At 42.4% G+C, this 16,878-nt stretch overlaps 2 protein-coding genes and 1 non-coding gene across 4 annotated transcripts in view; 2 read left to right on the forward strand and 1 right to left on the reverse strand.

The window, feature by feature from the left end:
* The window catches only part of LOC115797902 (neurabin-2-like), a 31,258-nt gene extending 21,190 nt beyond the window's left edge, over nt 1-10,068 (forward strand). The window contains exons 8-12 of one of the 2 annotated variants that reach the window (XM_030754454.1): nt 6,748-6,900; nt 7,004-7,057; nt 7,197-7,426; nt 7,510-7,606; nt 8,646-10,068. In XM_030754454.1, coding sequence (XP_030610314.1) covers nt 6,748-6,900; nt 7,004-7,057; nt 7,197-7,426; nt 7,510-7,606; nt 8,646-8,696 — 585 coding nt within the window. In that variant the 3' untranslated portion in view covers nt 8,697-10,068. Of the gene's footprint in view, nt 1-6,747; nt 6,901-7,003; nt 7,058-7,196; nt 7,427-7,509; nt 7,616-8,645 lie in introns of both variants that reach the window. The other variant, XM_030754453.1, reaches the window with a different exon arrangement.
* A 52-nt stretch (nt 10,069-10,120) lies between these two features.
* LOC115798347 (histone-lysine N-methyltransferase PRDM9-like) lies at nt 10,121-15,553 on the reverse strand. Its single transcript, XM_030755173.1, has 7 exons — nt 15,420-15,553; nt 14,987-15,092; nt 14,814-14,906; nt 12,928-13,205; nt 12,764-12,831; nt 12,414-12,604; nt 10,121-12,302 (listed from the first exon to the last, which is right to left on the reverse strand). Exons 2-7 carry the CDS (start codon nt 15,081-15,083, stop codon nt 10,321-10,323), a joined length of 2,709 nt encoding a protein of 902 aa, XP_030611033.1. The 5' UTR covers nt 15,084-15,092; nt 15,420-15,553; the 3' UTR covers nt 10,121-10,320.
* Nucleotides 15,554-15,780: 227 nt separating this feature from the next.
* Nucleotides 15,781-15,851, forward strand: trnag-ccc (transfer RNA glycine (anticodon CCC)). The gene has a single exon. It is a non-coding gene; the product is annotated as a tRNA-Gly (tRNA).
* Nucleotides 15,852-16,878: the final 1,027 nt, after the last annotated feature.

The following is a 16,878-nucleotide window of genomic DNA, read 5'->3' on the forward strand; positions in this document are numbered from 1 at the left end:
GTGAAAGCATTTCCATACAGGTAGTCACAAAACTTTTCAGTTACAGCCCACTTTAGGGCTAAAAACTCGAGCTTGTGAGCTGGATAATGGCTTTCACTCTTTGACAGTCCCCAGCTTGCATATGCGATTACACGCACCTCTCCTCCCTGCTCTTGATAAAGAGCAGCCCCTAACCCTGTTGTGCTTGCATCTGTGTGTAGCAGATAAGGCAACTTGGGGTTGGCAAACCCTAACACAGGAGCTGTAGTGAGTTTGTCAATTATGGTCTCAAATGCCTGTTGGCAACTTTCTGTCCATCTTTCTCCAAAAGGGGCCTTTGGCTGAAAGTACTGGACATCTGGTGTTTTAGGACTATTACCCTTCCTCAGTGGTGGGTATCCGGCAGTGAGATTGGTCAGGGGTTTCACAATTTTGGAATAGTCTTTGATAAATCGTCTGTAATACCCAGCGAAACCTAAGAAGGAACGGAGCTCTTTGAGGTTTCTGGGACTTGGCCATGTTTTCAGGGCTGCGACTTTTTCAGGGTCTGTTTCAACACCCTGTTGGGAGACAATGTGTCCCAAGTACCGTACTGATGTCTGGAAGAACTTGCACTTTTCCAGAGACAGTTTCAGCCCATATTCTTTAAGGCGATTGAGGACATGAAGAAGGCGTGTTTCATGCTCCTCAAGGGTTTCAGAGAAAACTATAAGGTCGTCCAGAAATACTAGGACTTCCTTAAGGTTTATGTCCCCCATACATTTCTCCATCAGCCTTTGAAAAGTGCTGGGAGCGTTCGTTATGCCTTGGGGCATCCTATTGAACTCCCAAAACCCCATGGGGCATACAAAGGCTGTCTTGTGCTTGTCTGCCTCGTCCACCTCAATTTGGTAGTACCCACTTTTGAGGTCAAGGACCGAGAACCACTTCGATCCAGTGAGGGCTGAGAATGCCTCTTCCAAGTTGGGAATGGCATAGGCATCTTTGATGGTGTGCAGATTTAGCTTTCGATAATCGACGCAGAGTCTTACATCTCCATTCTTCTTCCTCACCACCACTATTGGCGAAGAAAATGGTGAATCAGACTCGCGGATTATTCCTGCCTCACTCAGTTCTTGCAAATGTTTTCGAACAGCATCAAGGTCCTGAGGTCGTACTGGACGGGGCCTGTGTTTGAAAGGCGTTTCATCACTCAGTTTTATTTGATGTTTTACCTTGTTTGTACAACCAAAGTCTGTATCATGTTGTGCAAAAACTTCAGGCATAGTACTGAGTTTTTGTACAATCCGCTCTTTCCATTTAGCTGGAACTGGAGAATCAGCGAAGTTGAGATTTAGCACTGTGGATTCTTTTGATTTGGGTGGCTGCGTGGATTTTAGTATTTGGCTGGTTGTCACTATCTCCTGCATAGCATGGATTTCAGCGATGACACTCTTTGCAGGAATAATAATGTCATGTTTGCTCTCATTTCGCACAACAACTGGAAGCTTTTGTGAGGGCCTTTCAGGAAAGGTGAGTAAACAATTGGTGACTAGAATGCCACCAGGCAAAGAGGATGTGGAGGGTGGCTCAACAACAACCCACTTGTCTGGGGTTTTAGTGTTAACATGGACTGACCCCTCCAACACTCGGCTCTGGCCTGCAGGTATAACTTCTGGCTCTTTTCCAGATAGTCTAACAAGTCCGAGACTACTGTTTTCCTTCTGCTTGTGTCTCTGTTGCAACACGCTTAACACCACTCTGTAGCCGTAAGGTAGTGCATGGAGATCTGCACCGGTCAAGAAGAAATGCTCATAGAGAAGGTCAAGAGTGTTGGTACCAATCAAAAGAGAGGACTGGGCATTAGAACGTGTGTCTGGGACAACTAATGCAAAGGTGGACACGGTCATTTCAGAACCAAAACAGCTCTGTGGGAAGGTAATCTCGACCTCAATGAAACCTGAGTAAGGAACATTTTGACCGTTTGCAGCTTCAACTTCCAGCAGCTCATTTATTGGATGAATTTCCAGGTGAGAGAGATTGTTTTCATAGAATGAGTGTGACACGATAGTCACCTGAGATCCTGTATCAAGAAGACAACTGCTAACCTGACCATCAATTTGGACTTGAGCAGTATACTTAGCTCCAACTAAGCCTTTAGGTAGTTTAACAGTGGTTGATTTGTTGTGCAGTCTCTTTTTTCTGAATGACTGTTTCAGAGAGGGACTGGTCTCATTAACAGCACCCATCTGTCCCGCAATGAGGGCTGTTTTTAGTTTAAAGAATGGGATGAGTTTTGATTGTTCTGTTTATCCCAAAGTAACTGTTTGTCTTTTAATTGTTTCCTTTTATCAGCAACCAAGGATGGGTTTGGGTCATTTGAGCATGCAGAGGCAATATGCCCATCTTCACCACAGTGGAAACAATACCACGGCTTTGGTCTGTTCCTTGTGGCTTGAAGTGTAGTGGAGATTGGCTCAGGCATTTTGGGTCTAGGCTTTGTCTTAGCATTAGCTTGTGGTGTGCTGGGCTTCTTTTTGGGAGAACCTGGTGGCTTAAGTCTAGCAAGATGGCTCTGAAGCTCAGTGATCTGTGCCTTCAAATCTGCGACCACATTGCTTGGAGGAGCTGTGGGTTGGTCCGCTTTCTGTGCTCTTAATCTTGTCAATTGAGTTTGCAGCTCAGTTATTTGTGTTCGCATTTCAGTGATTTGATGTTGCAAAATGGGCTCCGATGTATCAGTGGCTGCTGCAAGGGCGTGGGAAGACACTTTTGGTCTTGTAGCAGCAAAGTGTTTTTTCATTCGGCTTTCTTTTGCAACATGTTTATCTTCCTCCACTCTCAACTGTAGCAACAACTCTGCAAATGGAGGAGGGTTATCTTTTTGTCGCTCGAGCTGAAGGTCTGCTAACAATGCGTTATCCCAACACCCACGACAAAACTGCCGTAGTAGGTGTCGGTCTGCCTCGCTAGCTGAAACACCACCTCTGTTCAAAGCTTTGGAGAGAGCTGTATGTAATCGATGGAGGTAATGTGATGGCTTTTCACCTGCATCCTGCAGTGTGTTAAGAAATTTAGCAAAAAGCTCATCGCCATCTTCCACTGTACCAAATGCTGAATTGAGCAGCTCAAGGTAAGCTGAAGGCAAAGCTTGAGGGCCTAAATGTTTAACTATATTGGCTGCAGGAGGTACAAGACTGTCTGAAATTTTCCGTGAGCACTGCAAGTCAGACAGATCAGGATCTTGCTGCATAAGCTCAACACTGTGGCGCCATGTGTCAAAGTCAACCTCGTGACTAGGGCAAGGTAACCTGCCTGAAAAGGGTCTCAGGCGAAAGGATGCACTCGCCTGTGAGACTGGAGATTCACTCCGAACTATGTGCTCCACAATAACCTTTTGAACCTCTGGGTGGGTTATAAGGGTTTTTGGAACATTGCATGGCAGATCAGGTTGTGTTGGCTTGCCTGAATCAGATTCAGTTACATTTAAGTTGGTTTCATTCACCTTAACTGGGTCACTTGGAAGAGCTTGTGATTGTTGGGTGACTGTGGCTGTAGGTCTACTTTGTGTTTCTTGCATAGGAAATGCAGTTTCAGCTGTTTCTGGATCACCAGCAACTGACTGACTGCATTCAGACAGATGCTCATGCAAAACATCCTCAAAAGGCTTGCCACTTAATTTGGCGATTTTCTGTAGTTCACTAATCAAGCTGTGGGTGGCGCTGGTTGTAACAGCTGACACATATTCCGTTGACAGGGCTCTGATGTAAGGGACTCCAGTAGGTCTCTCAAATTTGTAGGGCAGCAAGGGTTCAAGCGCTATCAAGGCAGTTCCACTCTCATACTCCACAATGGCATTTTTGGGGTAGGGAGAGTGGAGATCATCAACTTTAATGGTTCTCGAGATGCGCCCATACTTGTTCAGGAAGTCAGATAACTCTTCATCAAAGTCTGCATCAGTGAAGCCCCCAATGATAACTGAGTTAGGGATTTTAATGTTTTCTTTATCAACAATGTCCATTTTTGCCGGTCTTGGCCTATTTTGAGGTCTGGGTCAAAAATAAGGTTTTATGGTTCTATTTACAGTGTGGTTAAGGTTTTATTACTACTCTCCTGGCTGGCTCGCCACTTTTGTACTGTAACACCTTAGTCGTTACAGGGTTTGGACCAGATGACAGGTTCGGCTATGGAGAGTAGAGTTAGTGTCACCACAATTAAGGACCACAGACCAAGAGAATAAATTTAAATTAGCCGGCAAGATTTATTTACACACAACAAAAACCATAAAAGACTTTGACAACAGAAAACACAACAGCATACACCTTCCTGGTGTATAATCCCTCTTTTTGTTATCTTAACCAAAAGAAATAACTTCAACTTAGGGTTATTTGTTCAGTTCCCTTTGGTTTGTCTGTTTGAGTTAACTCAGTAGTCACTAAACCTAGTTTAGTTCTCTAGCTTCAAAATCTATTTATCTATTTTATTATTTTTTTTTCCAAAATTAATACAAAATTAGGCTCTGTATTCAGATTCGGCAGACTCAATGTTATGTTAGGTTTAACCAACAAAATAGTTTGCAATCTCAATAATATCACAGCAGTACCACACAGGGTCATTCAATATTAAAATAAAAATATTGAACCAAAAGACAACTCAAAATAATCCAGCAAAAGGCTGAACAAGGTGCGATGCACATGAGAGTCTCTTTTCTTTTGTCCTGCTGTTGATCCCTCTATTGTCTGTGTTCTGCGCTAGTCTTGAATCCACTGCTGTTAGCAGTCAAGGATAAATCCTACCAGTTCGGATGAAAACGGTCAACACTCCGCAGACAGCATGTTGCTCCACATGCACAGATCAGCAAATTCACAGTTCATCAGGTCCGGTGGCTCGCCATCTCGTTTCACCGCGTATGAAGTCCCACTTCAGTACTAGCTCAACTTTTCTCCACTCCAACTTAAATGGCCTAATGTAAGCAACATAAAATATCAATAAATAAACAAAATAAAGCGTTGGCTGCTTAAGACATTAGCCAAGAGTCAGCGTTTTGCTTAATAGATGCTGATTAAGCTGCACACCTGCCAAAATGGCGGAGCGGAGATAAGTGGAAACACAACACTTGCACTTCAATTTCACACATGGGCATCATAATATCAAGTTTTAAAACACAAAAAACATAAATCTGACATCTTAGCTTATACTGTTTCCCAAATAATACATTCAACGTAACAAAATTCTCAAAAGAAATAAAATACATTTTTACGAACTCACCAAGTCCCATTCAGCAATGTACACACGTCTGAAGGGCAGGATAAAGTGGAAAAACAAAACAATTTCTCAAAAAATTAAAGATATTCTTTTAGATAAGTTTCCTTTGTTTAATAACGGCAGCTCGACGTCTGTGTGTCTGCAGCGATCTTGGTCAGAACCGAAAAGAATCCGGTTGGCTACTACCAGTCACATGGGCCACGCTGGGACACTTTCAGAATAAAAGCTTGCCTATTTAAAATTTCAACCATACATATTTTTAACCAACCAATAATCATCCATGGATTGAATGTTTGTTTTTAATATTTTTAAACCAGTTTTTTTCCAGATGAAATAATAAACAAAAATAAATTTTAATCAGGTTTTTACCTCATGCACACTGTCACCTGGGTTACAGTTACATCACAGGATAAAGGCAATCACTCAGAACAACTTTCAATTGATTTGCAGTGAGTCCTTCCTCGTAAGTGGCCACGTGAACCAAAACCATGCCTGGAAACTACCCCCCCCCCCCCCCCCCCCCCCCCCCTCCACACACACACACACACACACACACACACACACACACACACACACACACACACACGCACACACACAGCACATCAATGCTACCACATCCCCTCAGTGTAGGGGGTCAGGGAAAGTTTGTCCTTACTAATTTATCCCCTGCCTGCTGCTGGTTTATCATTCTTGAACTGGTGATGGAGCAACATCTGCACATCACAGTAGAGAAGTGAGGGTGCAGCGCTTACTAATCCAGCTTCGCCCCTCCCCTCCCCCTTCCACAAATACAAAAAAAAGGAAAAAAAATTGGGACATAAGATATTATTTAACCACTGCAGCTGACGCACAGTCCCACACAAAAGCTGAGCTAACAGAGCAAAGACATCAGTAAACAGCTTCACAGTTAAGCACAAAATGCTGCCTTAAAATCCTCACTTAGCCCTGTAAGTCCTTGGTTTCCCTGTAGGATTAAGGCATCTATCTGAGTTTATGAACAGTAAAAAAAAGCCACACTATGATATCCACCATATTATCATCATAATTTAACAATATGCTTCACTCAGGTTTGGGGACTAAGCAGGATAACTTGAATTCACTTTGGGAATCATGCCTCAGATTGTTTCTGTTCACATGTTCAGAAACTTTCTCTGATTTCATTAGAATAACTCAGAGGAAGTTCCTCCATTCATGAGCAGTGTGAAGAAAGGTGGGTGGTGGTTTAATCAAAGTACAGGCGCGTGCTTGAGTTGTGCACCATCTAGTGTCTATTTGGTGTCACAGCACCAAGTGTGACACCATCAGAAGACTTAGACTTCTTGTATATGACATCAGTGTGTTGTTATCCTACTTTTACTTAAAGACTTTGTTTATCTGAACAGGAGAAGGGAAACACCTTAGTAACCTCCAGCTGTTCATATACTTTGATCTATATATGCTGAAATTTTTTACCTTTTTTACCTACTTCTTTCTGCACGATTTTTGCCTGTAAACGTGCTCCTAACCTCGACCATACCCCTGCAGGGTGGGGAATATGGCACAGACGAGGAAGAGGATGATGACGAGGAAGCTAGTCCACCATATCCCACAGCCATCGAGGTGTTTGACTTGGCGGAGAACGAGGACATGTCTCCTCTGGAGACAGACCCTGAGAAACTGGCCCATAAATATAAAGAGGTGGGCCATGAACGCAACACTTCTCCTTTAATCACAGCTTTTTCCACAGATGCTCCTCATATTTACAGATGTATTTAAAATAGTACCTCTCTTTTTTTTATAGCTCCAAATAAAGCATGCTGTCACCCAGGCTGAGATCCAGCAGCTGAAAAGAAAGGTAATTAAAAGAGAATATTATTTTATATAATGGTTGATATAAAGAAGAAGCAAAGAAGCATTTCTCATCTTAAGAATGAGAGGAGTGTGTCTGCTCACACCATCATGCGATTGAAATGATGCATTACACATTCTTCCAGCTGCACCACGCAGAGCAGGAGAAGCAGCGCTGGCGTATGGACAAGGCCCAGCTGGAGCAAACCCTGCAGGAGAACAAGGAGCGCATGGAGAAGCTGGAGGGCTATTGGATGGAGGCTCAGAGCCTGTGCCAGGCAGTGGATGAGCATTTGAAGGAGACGCAGGCCCAGTATCAGGCCCTGGAGCGCAAATACAGCAAAGCCAAACGTCTGATTAAGGAGTATCAACAAAAGTGAGACAGTTTACTGCACATACAAAAGCCTAAAAGAGCTGTGAGATGGAAGTGTCAGTGCTGTTATCCTCCTCCTTTAACAGGGAGATTGAGTACCTGAAGAAGGAGACCCAGCGCTGCGCACAAGTTGGGGCTGAGGCCACCCTTCTGAAAGAGGAGTCGGGCCAACTCCAGGAACAGGTACCCGAGGTGCCGATTCACACGTCTGTGCACATTTAATCTCCACATCAGGCGACACATGTAGCAGCTAATATAATACACACACAACAGCTGATTTGCAGAGCATTTTGTAAAAAGAATGCTAATATCAGAGAGAATATGGAGCTCCTAGATTCAGCTTTGGAAACATCTTCCAGAGGTCTTACACACCTGTTCGTGTAAGACGAGACCAACTCTGATATTGAAACTGCTATTAATCTGAATTACCGGTGGTTTCAAGAGATCTTAAAGCATCTTGGTGAACATGTGATTAAATGAAAAAGGATTTATGTGAATAAATGTTTTCACTGTGAGCTAAATTTCTGAGTAGACTGTTAGCAGATGATAAAATATACATTCCTTACAAAGTGTTCTTATGGCCTGTTACTGTGGAATTGCAGAAATGTACAGCCTAATGTTGCCCCAAGAGCTATCAGAATAAATGCACTAATATGATTTGCTCATTAGACTTAAGATCTGTGCACATCTGTTCTTATGAAAATGCCTCTCAGTGTAGTTTAGAGCGGTGGGTGATTTCCTCGTGTAGCATTGCAGTACCTGCAGTAGCTGTTTTGTCTGTTTCATCGTCTCGTTTGATGAGCAGCGATGGGATGGCCTTCTGCAGCATCCCGTGCAGAGGGCTCCTCTAGTTTATCCTCCCACATGAATCCACTTGTCTAAGCTGCCTGCCTCCAGCAGTTTAAAACTCGCAGTAGGTCCATTCACAAGCAAGACTTTTTTTTAACCAATTTTGAAATTTTGATAATGTTTGCTACTAAACGAGGAGTCTTTGTACCTCTGCGGTGCCGTCGTTTAGCTTTCTGATGCTGTGGTTATTTTGGACTGATCTGGCTTTGCTTTGGATCAAATCCTTTGATGGAGAGAAGCTTTTGTTAAAGCTTATGTGCAGTTTATTACTTTTTAGAACAAATGATCCCCAGACTGTTTCAGAAAGCCACTGTGATTCACAATGCAGGTGTTCTTCATCGATTTATGTGCATTTTCCTCTCTTCTCGTCTAGGTGGCTGACCTGGAGTGCCGGGTGGAGGAGCTGAAATCTGAACCATTATAAAAGCCTTTTTCTAATAAATGTAGAACTTCACCAGATGACGGAGTGTTCAAAGTACTTGCAACGAACTGCAGGGTAACTTGGTGTGTGGTCGCATACTGTATGTGCCCATCAGGCTTTGTGTTTCAGCCACTTAACCCTTTTAACCATGTTTTTCTGTTGACATTTATGGGAACATGCAGAGCTGCTTTATCATCACAAACGGACACCGTTGAGCTCTAGATGTGCTGTTCCTTTTTCATTTTCAGAGTTCAGTATTTTCTCCCTTAATTTGTGATTCTTGTGACAGACCAGCTGTTGCTTTTTAATTGCCAAAAAACAAAAATCCTTTCTTTCTTTTGCCTAGTTTTGTGACTTTTCTTTCTGAGTTTGTACAGATGTGATACTGTGTGGTTTAACAATCAAGTTTGGTTTGTAAAAATCTTCATGTGTATAACATTTCACATAATATAAACTAATGAGATTTGAGGGTTGTTGTATATTTTGCGTGACGACGACGATGTAAATTGGGTGGAGAGCGCACTGAAGACGACAACAATGGTGCTTTACCGGATTGGAGGAATAAACGGGAACAAGTCTGACGTGTCTTCAAAACTGTACAGTAGCCCAGCCTTCATAGGGGTCTCGTCACATAACCTTTAGAACCACCTGCTGCCTACCTTTCAGATGTGTTGGTGTATTTTTTACACATTAGGACTCGTGAATGAGCGACCGATCCTCTGGTTTCAACCCCTCACTTCTTTAAAAAAAAAGGACCATGGAAACAAGCCTCCACAACTGCTGTGCCACAAACAATGGATCTCTTGTCCCCCCCTTTCAAATGGATGTTGTCATGGACTCGTAGAACTGGAATTAGTTAGGACTACTGATGTAAGAAACATTACCGGACTGGGAAGTCAAAGAAGCCGTTACCAGCAGCAAAGTTTTAGATACCAGGAGCTCGTCTCTAACCAGCAGCTGCACGTGACACCGCTGTGTGTAGCACATGGAAAACACTGCCAGGTTTCTACCTGTTTCAGTTTACGCACAGTTTAAATCAAACTGAATCTTACTCGTGTCAACTGTCATACCAGTATGTTTGTATAGTTCAGGTCAGGCTGAAATATTTTAATTTTACTTAGTATTTATAATATAGTCAAGGTGGAAATATGAGCTAACAAGGACAAATAGTGACAAAAGCAATGCAAAAATTAATGTCCAATAAACAAAGTTATACTGTGTCATGTAAGAAAAAACATAGTAGATCTGACTACAAAACTACAAAAACTTAAGACTTAATTGAAAAAAAAAAAAAACAGGCATGGTTATGAGTATTTTCATAATATAAAGGCTTGTACAGTGCACATGCTTTGCATTGTATGTTTTGTGGAATAAATGGTCAACAGTGATGATTAAGTTGGTTGTTTTTTTTTATTTTTAGTGCAGGATGATGTTCAGAGATGAGGAGCACCTGTTTGTGTAGTTTTTCCTTTTTTAATTGAACAAAAAATGCTTTACAAGAAAAACTTAAATAATATGCACAGGACATTCAGTAAGTCATCAAGTACTTGAGCATATAGTGCAAATCAGTTTACGTTTGAGCTCCTTTACAGTATTTTTAATTTTAGTCCAAAAACATGCGATTTGACTAAATGTGCATTTTCTGATGGTGTCTCCTGAGGTGATAGTTTCGGGAAAAGCTCTTCCCGCACTGAGTGCATTTGAACATTCTCTGTCCCAAGTGAAGCATCTGGTGAGCTTTGAGACTCTGCGGTCGGCTGAAGCTTTTGTTGCATTCGGGGCAGCTGTACGGTCTGACGCCCGTGTGCTTCCTCTCGTGTCTCTTTAGGTCTCCCGACTGCCGAAAGCTCTCCCCGCAGTGGGTGCACAGGTAGGGCTTCTCCCCGGTGTGCGTCCTGAGATGTACGTTGAGCTGACCGACGTACGAGAAGCTTTTGCTGCAGTGGGGGCAGCTGTACGGCTTCTCGCCCGTGTGGATGCGCTGGTGCTGCTTCAGCCCGTAGTGGTTTGTGAAGCCCTTTCCACAGTCGTTGCACAAGTACAAAATCTTCACCTGCCTGAAGCATGTGTGAGATTTGAAAGCTTTGGCAGTTAAACAGTTCTTCCCACAGTGCGGACATGTATATTCTTTTTCCTCCTCCTGTTCCTCCAGCTGATCCGTCAGGCTGTCGGACTGGCAGTTTGACAGGTACTCGACGGGATGGTGCCTTTTAATGTGTTTAATAAGGTAGCTCTTCATGGTGAAGGAAAACTGACAGAAGGAGCATGGGAAGAGCTCAGAGGTGCAGTGATACTTCATACAAGTGTTACTTTTCTGATGCTGTTTAAGGTTACCAGATGTAGAGAAGCCTTTACCGCAGCGATCACAGCTGTAAGATTTGGCCTCTACATGTACCATCTGCTCGTGTCTTTTCAGGAAACCGGACTTACTAAAGGTCGCCCCACACTGGCCACATTTGTGCTGCCTCAAAGTGCATTTATGAGCTTTGAGGTCATCCGGGTTTCCATATGTTTGCTTACAGCGATTGCAGCTGAACCATTTGTATTTTTTTAACTTCCCATTTCGGACGGAAGCCGTCTCTGGCTCAGTGCAGCTCCTCTCGGGCTGAGCGGGACTGGCAGCTCTTCGTTTAGGTGCAATGAGCTTAGTTATGGCAGAAACTTTAGATCTAGCTCCAGATCTCTGAGGCCTCTGAGAAGGAGGATTCTGGACTGACTCAACGCTTTCGCCATCAGGCACTGGATCATCTTCTTGATTTTCAGCTGTGTTCTCCTCTGAGTGAAGTTCATTTATGTGCTGCTGAAGGTCGTCCACCGAAGCAAAGGCCAGTGAACACTCCGCACAGCTGAAGGGCATCATGGCAGAGTCCTCTGGATCCTCATTCCTTTTGTTCTGTTTCTGGTGACGCTGCAGGTGCCTGGTCAGGTCATTGTACTGCCCGAAGCATTTCTGACACACAGTGCAGACGTACGGACGAATCCGCTCATGGACAGTCACCTTGTGCTTTTTGAGGGACGCTTCCTTTGTGAAGCTCTTACCGCAGTCTGAACAGTTTGACTGCAGTGTTTCTGCCTCATCGCCACAAGTATCTGCAGCTCCAGTTGCATCCGTAGCTTCTTGCTGATTTTCACTTTCATTCATTTCCTCAGATACAACTGAATCTGCTGGATTTAAAAGGTCTACCTCTGATGCTGAACTCTCTTTGTCACTGAGGGCTTTGTTCTGATTAGGAGCTTTTATTTCACCCTGTTTCCTGTGAACTAGCTGGTGTCTGATTAAACCAGAGGCCTGACTAAAGCATCGCCTGCAGTGTGGGCAGCAGTAGGGGCGTTTGTTGGAGTGAACACAAAGCTTGTGCCTCCTGAGGTGAGGTATTTGCTTGAATGTCTTGCCGCAGTCGTCACATGTTTTAGACTCAACAGGCTCAACAGACAGTACCACCAATGATCCTGCAGCACTGGAGGCATGATTCCCACCATCAGCTGCTTCAGCAGCTTCAGGTTGTGTGTGAAAGTGTTCCGTATGTCGCTGGAGGAAGACTTTGGTGGTGAAGGACAGCTGACAGTGGGAGCACAGGAAGATCTGCGATGTACCGGATAGCGTGCTGTCTGCATTTTAGAGGAAATTTTACTATAAATGGCATGCACACTTCAAAATATCTGTGAAAACTAAACCAACTATCATTTTTTGGACTAATCAGACTAGAAAAGTACGGTTACCTGTTGCATTCAACTTCAAATACCACATCTGTGCCCACGTTTCACTAAAGTGGGTGTGAAGTTTGTAGCTGGGCCACACCATCAGCTCATCTCCAGCATTTATGGAGCGACAGCAGTGAAAGAGGATGCTGCCTTTGTACTGAATTGCCAACAGGTTTGCCTCGTCCTTATTTCGAGCACGGTTGACATACCTGTGTGAGGGAAAACAAACAAACAAAAACAAACAGAAGCTTGAATATTAACATCACGGAGCATCAACTGAAAAACTACCAAATCTACAGGCTGTGCTTTATTTTAGAGCACATAATGAATTCTGTGATTGAACAGGAAATAATAACAGAACTCAATACCTCATCCAGTTTGAGTATGATTCTTTGGCAGCATCAATGTACTCGTACTGATCCTTTTCTTTGTAAATCTGCAGAAAATTTGAATATTGTCACAAAATACAAACAGAAAATACATCAAGCGGTTTAAACCTTTTACTGTTTGGGTTTAATATATCCCAGCTCACCTCCCAGGAGAAGTCACTTCCTATGGCAATCTCCCTTGTTGTCACTTCCCCCTCATATGGTCCAAAATGCATTCCAGGAGACACTGTAAGTCCATAATTTAGGACCCCAATCCCTGCACTGGGAATGCTAGATCTGCCTATCATCAGGCCAAAGGGTAGAGTTAGAAGGGCCCTCTGTGTGACACCCATGTTCGTTGGAAAGTCGAGAATAAAAGATGGACCATTAACAGTATCAGGATCACTCTGGTCCTGGAAGAGAGTCAGGCACTCCTCACAATCTAAAAAAAAAGAAGAAGAAGAAGAAAAAACAAGGAAAAAATAACTTGTTTTTTTTTTTTTAGAATCTTATGATACATTATTGGACTTATTAACAGTTCATTATTAAATCCATGAACGAACGTGTAAACACTGCAGAAAGGAATGTAAAAGGAGCAAAGTTTATGTGTGCAGGGTAGCTCATGGTTTAAGTTATGGGATGTGTGGGTAGGTAAGGACTTCGGTGACCAAATGTCCCACTTCATGTGGAAACTGTCTCTCCATCTCACACATTCTACATTTCAGCTTTAGTCTACAACTGCCACAAACTCACAAAGAGATGTGCTAATCTTTAGGTGCATCCCTACCAAAACCCAAAGAAGATACAACTGGATGGAGAAACAGCCAAGCTCACAGTTAAAGGGGCAGAAAACTGAAATACACGAGCCTAACATCATAAAAACAAACTTCAGCTTTCAGATCTTTGGACTGTTCTTTTTCCAGGGTGAAATGATTGTACAACATACATCTTTAATTACTTTCATAAACAAGAATTGGGTGCACAAGTTTGAATTTATTTAGGATTTTCTCTGATCCACACAGAGTTAGGCCCAAATATATACATACACCTCCTGGCATGGACCCAGCTTTTAAGTGTAGCCTATGAATTTTCAATAAGGTTGGGGCTGGGGCTTTGAGGAGGCCATTTCAGAAGCTTAATGTTGCTGCTTTATCCACTCCAAAACCAGTTTTGATGTGCGTTTTGGGATCCAGTTGATCCAGGAGCTTCTTTCTTGGTAGGCACCTCTCAGTCCATGGTGATGTAAAACTGGCTTCACTGTGGACAGTGATGCTGGGGTTCCAGCAGTTCCCAGTTCATGGGAACCACCAGCCTGAGCCTTGGTGGTTCCTTGGTAAATCCTAACCAATTTCCTCTCATCTGATGGTGACAATTTGGGTCTTCTTCCAGACCTTAGCAAAGTGGTGGTGACACATATGAATAACTTCCACTTGATCTTAAAATCTGCAGCTGTTTAGAACTGACCTTTCCTACTTGTGTAAAGCTACAATTCTCTTTCCTTGGACTTTCCCATTGTTATGAGTATTGCTCAGTCAAACAAAAGCTTTTTATGCTCGCAAAGACAAACTACCAGTTGACGTCAATCGTGATCACTACCGACAGGTTACCAGGCCTTGGTCTTGTCAAGTTAAAAGACAATGTAGAAACTTCAGCACCACTCATTAAAAGATTTAAATTAAAGTATGTCTATATTTGAGCCTGTGTGGTCTAGAGAAAATCAAAAATAAATTCTTGTTTTTTTAAAGTCATCAAAGATGTATGCTGTACAATCATCTCACTCTGGAAAAAGAACAGTTCAAAGAAATCATTAAAAGTTCAAAATTACAATGATATTCATGTCCATGATGAGTGGATGTAAACTTCTGACCACAACTGTGCTTCTGATTATTTTTTTAAGTTAAGATTTTTTAGACTACTTTTCAGCATTAGTACGTTGTCCCCTACATTTACTTTACTAGGATCTGGCCACCCTGCTGCACTACATTTAGGTAGGTGTACCTAACTAACAGGCAACGGCCATAGCAGAAAAGTAAACTTGGCGTTTGCTTACAAAAGCCATCGTCACCATCTGGATTTTCTCCCTGCCCCACAGTGTCCAGTAACTTCTGTATTGGTGTGTCTGCTGGCTCTAAAACCGGCATCCCTAGAGGAACAAAGACACGATTTTAAAGCCCGTATCAAAGCATTAAAGTCAATGTAATTTGTAATGTTGTTATAGTGTACCTGCAGGCGTGTTGTTTTCAATAGGGAGGCACTCCTCAGTTACAACCACCTCCTCGGTTGTTTCAACCCACTCCACGCTGTTGTTCCTGTCCGTCATGAGTAAAAACTGCCAATAGTTGGTGGAAATGATTAGTCTTTATGGCAGCTGTTCACACATACACATTTACACAGCTACAAACCATAACACGGAGCTACAGCTAACATTAGCTAACATCAGCTCATCACGTGAAACCACTTTAGCCTTTAACATTTCAGCTACATAACTTATACAGACAACAAAAAACACTAGTATCAAAGGTACTCTCAAGTCAGTCTCCTATGGCTTAATAACGAAGCTTTTTAAGGGGCTATGACACCACAAACAGCAATATGGTAACCTGTATTAATGCAAGTGTAGTTAATAATAATATATAAAGAGTAGAAATTTTTGTACCTAGCTGAATTTCAGCGGCTATATTTCTGGGATTGTTTGATAACTACCGTCCAAAACACGCAGAATTTAGCTATTAGCACATGAGACTCTCACTAGAAACCGCAAACTAAAAAACCCGAACCCTAAGAAACGCTCCCCCGGAAGTAAATAGAGCACACTTTCAGAATAAGGGCACATGTTTCCTTCTTTTCAAATAACAGTAGTTAGGTTGCTTCAAATATGTGCTGTTCTTCTACCATCGCTTTCTTTCAACGTTTTCTCCTGTCCGCAATATTAAAAGTGGGCATTTATTACCAAACTTATCCACATTAGACTGTCACTTTTCCGATAAATAGGTCTCCGATGAAGTATCTACCCAGCGGCGCCGCTGGTGTAGTGGTATCATGCAAGATTCCCATTCTTGCGACCCGGGTTCGATTCCCGGGCGGCGCACGCCTTTTTTTCTCCCTCTCCCCACCACCCCTTTCCCACGCGACTACAGATTTCACGATAAGCGTAGTATTGTATGCCTTCACAGTATGGGCCGGTTAATTTTGACCATGGCCAAAATGTCCTCGTAATAAGTGTCTAATACATGAATTACCTGACACTGATAAATAGAGGATTGATACTTGATCAATGTTTTCACAAAGTAGAGAGGTGACAATTACCAGACTCCCCACGAAACAATAATATCACAATACTTCACTGACGAGATGATATCATTGCAATTTTTAACATTTTGCGATATGCTGAGTATTGCAATAACATATATCGTGATTGATCACCTTTTCCCACTGCAAATTATGTCCTCAAACATATACTTTGTATATGTATCTGTTTTATCCAATAAAATAAAGTTATCTCACTTCAGTTATTTATTATGCAAAATAAGCTGAGTCGAGCACCTGTACAACAGTATACATTTTTAAAATATTATAATTTCTATAAATTTTACATCCCTTTAGGAGAAGTAATCGAATTTCACGCTAAAAGAATGACATTTGCTGTATTTTTGCTGCTGCCAAATGTCAGAACGGGTCAAATTTGACCTGAACAGTATGTAAGGGTTGTAAAGAAGCATGTAAAATCTCTAAAATTTAGGCTAGTATTGTGCTACATCTTTGTACACTTTTGTACAATGTACTCCAAATATGTGTTTGCTCTTTTGAGATAAAACACTGAAAATGACAACAATCAGTGTTAGTTTATTGCAGTACCTAAGATGTAGTGTGCACCAGGGAAGGCTGTTGAGGAGGTAGTGTGAGTGAATGCACCTCAGACATTCAAAGTAAGCCTATGTGAGTGCACCAGTGGGAAGGAGTACTTATGTGGATAGTCAAGTACTTTTAACCTTTAATCATCTTGACTAGTTATAGACTGCCAGGTGCATTTTAATAGAACAGCTATAGCTGTATTATGGAAGTTTGGATTATAGAGGGAGCTAGGTGCCCTCAGGTGACTGCATCTGTGTGCAACT

Source organism: Archocentrus centrarchus, chromosome 19 (assembly GCF_007364275.1).
Source record: "Archocentrus centrarchus isolate MPI-CPG fArcCen1 chromosome 19, fArcCen1, whole genome shotgun sequence".
NCBI classification, from domain to species: domain Eukaryota; kingdom Metazoa; phylum Chordata; class Actinopteri; order Cichliformes; family Cichlidae; genus Archocentrus; species Archocentrus centrarchus.